This window comes from Megalopta genalis, unplaced genomic scaffold, assembly GCF_051020955.1.
Source record: "Megalopta genalis isolate 19385.01 unplaced genomic scaffold, iyMegGena1_principal scaffold0062, whole genome shotgun sequence".
NCBI classification, from domain to species: Eukaryota; Metazoa; Arthropoda; class Insecta; order Hymenoptera; family Halictidae; genus Megalopta; species Megalopta genalis.
Window position 1 is genome coordinate 346,501 of NW_027476131.1, and position 4,899 is coordinate 351,399.

General features: G+C 38.5%; 1 protein-coding gene across 1 annotated transcript; it reads left to right on the forward strand.

Moving 5' to 3' along the window:
* Positions 1-337: 337 nt before the first annotated feature.
* LOC143261725 (uncharacterized) lies at positions 338-709 on the forward strand. Its single transcript, XM_076527951.1, has one exon. The coding sequence runs from the start codon at positions 338-340 to the stop codon at positions 707-709; it is 372 nt and encodes a 123-aa protein (XP_076384066.1).
* Positions 710-4,899: the final 4,190 nt, after the last annotated feature.

Consider the following 4,899-nt stretch of genomic DNA (forward strand, 5'->3'; position numbering starts at 1 on the left):
TGCCACCCCCGGCGAAGAGCTGCAGTCGCCAAGTGCTTTAGGTGCCTGGCGTTCGGGCACCTTGCGCGGTGGTGCAAAGGAGTCGACAGGAGGGACGCGTGCTTCCGCTGTGGCACCAAGGGCCATCAAGCAACGTCGTGCAAGGCGACCCCCAAGTGCGTTATCTGCGCGGAACGCGGGGTGGACATTGCCAGGCTGGGGCATGTGACAGGATCCAGCGCCTGTAAGACGTACCGCGACGCCCTGACGGCGGCGAAGGCGAGACTCTCCGGGAATGGCTAGAGTTCTCCAAGCCAACTTGCACCGGAGTAGAGTCGCGAATGCCCTCCTTGAGCAAATGCGGCTCGAGCGGAAGATCGATATTCTTCTGCTCAGCGAGCCGTACAGATCTCGAGAGGGCCCTGCGTGGTTTTCCGATGTGACAGGAACTGCTGCCATCTGGATTCCGGACCCGTCCAGATTCCGGGTGCAGACGTGCGGTGCAGGGGCGGGATACGTCTGGGTGAAGGGCGAGGGCCTGACGCTGATTAGCGTATATCTTTCCCCCAATGATCGCATCGCGGAATTTCGCGATAAGGTCGGGGCCCTGGAGGACGCCATCCGCGAGCTGGAGGGGGGATGCGTCGTCGGGGGGGACCTCAACGCGAAGGCGGTGGAGTGGGGTATGCCCAGACCGGACACCAGGGGCAGGCACCTGATGGAGACTTAAACGTTTCAATTGACAACTTTATTCTAAACAGTTTAGTTTAAAATTTTCTTTTAAACATTTTAAATAAACATTTTTGTTGAACATTTAATTTTAAACATTTCAGTTGTACATTTTCTTTGGTATCTTTTTTTAAACATTTTAGTTGTACATTTCAATTGATAATTTTATTTTTAACGTTTCAGTTGAATGTTTTATTTCAAACATTTTAGTTCAACATTTAATTTTAAACATTTCAGTTCATCATTTTCATTGATAATCTTTTTTCAAACATTTTAGACGAATGATTCATTTCAAACATTTAATTGTAAACATTTTAGTTGTGTGTGTGTGTGTGATTATTTTAGATGATCATTTTAATTAAACATTTTAGTGAAACATTTTATTAGAAACGCTTAAATAGAATGTCCTTTTGAAATGAATTTATAAACGCGTCTGAAAATATTATAGAAATTAAAATTTCAGAAAAATTAGAAGTCAGTGATGTTTTTGATGAAGCCGACTTACAATTAGAGAGTTTAATGATCCCTTCGAATGCCCGAAATATCTCTCTTAAGATGGAATTTTGCGGATCGGCATAATGGCTGATCTAATTTCACCGAATTACTCGCGCGACGGATTCTGGGACGATATGGGATTACCAAATCGCGTAATAACCTAATATTTCACCAGACTTCCCTCAGTCATGATGACAGTTTTCCATTTTCCTGGGCGCTTATGCCGCGAGAAAATACACGGGGTCGACACCAGCGCGAATGTTTAAATAAAAAGCGAGCAACGAACGCTTTCGGACCGCTTGTTGCTGATCGAGTATGTATAATTACCCCGACGTTATTGATACTTTTGGACCACGTTCGTAGTGTGCAATTCATTTTATTATTTACTTTATTAACGTCGATCACAGAAGTTACTAGGTAAACTGAAAAGTCACTAGCGAGGCACGACAAAATTGTCCATCAACTTTTAAAATATTTTGACCAGAAGTTTGCATAAAAATGGTTTAGTGATTATGAATAATATAATTTATATTAAATTTTTTAACGACGACCGCAGAAGTTACTAAATTAACCGAAAAACCACTAGCAAAATGCTGAAAAATTATCACAATCAACTACCAAGAATATTCGATTATTTTGCATAAAAATGGTTTCGAGACAGTGATTAATAGTTTCTTAATTTTACTAATGCTGACCACGTAAGTTACTTGTTAGATAAACTAAAAAGTTAATAGCCAATGTTATGTTAAGAAATTAGCATAATATTAAGATGATTTATGGGAAGAGCGAATGTTTCAGAAAGTAAGATTTGCCTTTATACATGTACTCACGACTACTCTCGAAAACAGTCTGAGCACGAAAATGGGCACCGGATACATTACGATGAGAGTCAGCTCCATCAACCGTGTTACGGCAGCGAGAGAGAACAGGAATGCGGTTAGAATCAGAAGTATCACCAGCTTCAACAGACCTATGATTGCCTAGAATTATAGTTCTGGTCATTACAACGTCATGAAAATTACTGGCTACCACATAAACGTACCCGCATAAAAATAGAGTCTACGACCTCCTCGGAAACTACGTAAACCCTCGCACCCTAAATTCACCCTTCTAGTAACTGATGCCTTAAACATACCGCACTCAACCCTTGCACGCATATTGGGAAGCTAATTTACGACACATTTAGTCAATTAATTTTTCTAAGAACGAAGAAATATCTTGGAATAGTTTAGACCGTAGTCTTTCTACCCCTAATTCACCCTTTCGGCAATCAACATTTGAAGCTTCAACCCTCAATCCCCCGATTTATATTAAAAGGGAAGTACAACATGAACTTACATAATAAAGATATGTAAGTATCTGCGAGCTTCCGAAAATTACGTGAATTTTCCACCCCAAAATTCGTCCCTTCTGTAAATTAGATGTACAACACCGCCCCGCAACCAGCTGATTTACATTAAAAAGAGGAGAACCCAGCCGAAATTTACATGACATAAATAATATTAGTATCAACAAACTTTCCAAAATAATACAAACTGCCAACTTTGCACCCCAAACTCACCCCTTTGGGTAACTTGTGTACAAGAGGGGAACCTCGAACCCTTGCTTACAGAATACGTGTAGACAAGAAAATATTATCAGAGCGCAGGGAGTGTCTTAGAATAATCTTAACTGTCAATTTTGCACCTCAAAATCACCCTTTCAATAGTTGATATCTTTATCATCAAGCCTCGGCGCCCTGATTCAGAAAATAAAGGAAAGCTAACTTAAATTTATTTAACGTATTTAATAGAAATGTATTAGCAAACCTGGTCTAAGTCGATTTTATAAAAATACGTCGGCATGCAGAAATATTCCGGAATGATTGTAAATGTTCACTTTGCCCACGATCAATCGGTCATTAACCCTCGACCATTCCATTCAGATCGAAAAGGGAAGCCGGACCTTTATTGACTGAAATCAGCATTCGTGAATATTTCACAGTAATTTAAAATACTCACCTTACACCCCAAATTTACTTCAGCAGTAACTAATACACGTCAGTCATTAACCCTGGACCTTTAAATTTATAAGGAAATGGAGTTCTAGCTTAAATCTATTGACAAAAATAAATCAATACTCATCAATATTTCGAAATTATTTTAAATATTAACTATGCACTCCGAATTCACCCCTTCAGTAGTTATCACCTTGGTCAACAACCCTTAATTTACATTAGAAAGAAAATCTAGCCAAAATCTATTTATTGAATACATAGGAGCATGTAGACATAAGCAGAAGTGTAACTTAATATTTAAATTAAAATTAAAAAAATTAAAATTTTGAGATTTAAATAATTGAAACTTTGTAATACAAATTCAATTCTTTAGTAATTGATATATTGGAACTCAAGTTCCAACCCTTTAATTTACATTATCCTAAATTTATTCACTAAGTATACATATGTATATCAGCGCAAATAGTATTCTAAATCTTTTCGTCCCTCTCTAAAACCCAAATGAAAAATAACATTTTATTTGCATAATAAATATTTTTTTTATCATTTGCAATAATAAATAAATAATTTGTCGAATTATTTGAATGATTTTTTAATGAAATAAATAATTTTATTATTACTAGCAATATAAAATATCAATTCAATTTGCAATCTTTTTTTTTCACTACACCCCGAACCCTCCATTTCATACGCCATCCACCAAGCTCCATAAAAACCCGTCCACCTAACCTAAACCTTCGACCCTAAAATCCGCAAGAAAAAAAATCGTGACCACTTCCGTCTGCGAGAAATCTTTGCTATCGATGGGCGAACGACTTTTCCAACGGAATTTTTCGGGGACCGAGCGATCTCAGCGACTCTGCGAGATATCTGGAAGCGGCTTACGCAAAAGATCGGCATCGTTCGTTGCCCGGAGCACGAAGGCCAGGAAAATATTTTTCTGGCGTCGATTTTCACGGTCGGGGCACGATCCTCCAATTCATTCCACTGGGTTAGGTCGCGGAGGCTTGAGACTGCATTCTTCCAGTTCACCCACCTCCCCATTTTTTCGTCGACGAAATAAGGGACCCGATAGGAGCCGCGCCAGAAATGGCGGTTAGAGTGTGCGATGGGATCGGCGAGGGTGTGGAGGGGAGAATTTTTGTATTCCGACGTTTGCACGTTCCTTCGACAGATGACACCCGACGCCACACGTCGCACTTTTCGCTCAAAGAGTTGGCCACAATCCACAACTTCGTGCGACTTTTATGAAAATCGGTGTTTTCATGTTTTCGAGGTTTCCTGAATTTGAATGCGCTGTCGATACGAAATGCGACACCAGACGCTATCGACGTACACAAGCATTGTTTCGAACTTATTTTTCGTAGATGTTAATTTTAGTTGAACATTTTATTTTGAACACTTCATTTTAAACATATTGGTTGTGAATACTTTATTTTACACATTTTAGTTGAACATTTTATTTTAAGCATGTTTATCGAACAGTTTGTTTGAACATTTTATTCTAAACATTTTAGTTGTACATTTTACTTTATATATTTTCATTGACCAAGTACTTATTTTTTGTGGATGTCAATATTTTTCTATTTTAGCTACAATATTTGCCTACGATTTTTGACTACAATTATATGATTGGAATATAAAATTTCATACGACGATCTTCGTGTTAAGTAATTTTTGTATTTAATTGTGATAAAAAT

What these genes read in the sequence shown, in the direction of transcription:
- LOC143261725 (XM_076527951.1), top strand. Translation starts at nt 338, where the DNA reads ATGCGGCTCGAGCGGAAGATCGATATTCTTCTGCTCAGCGAGCCGTAC.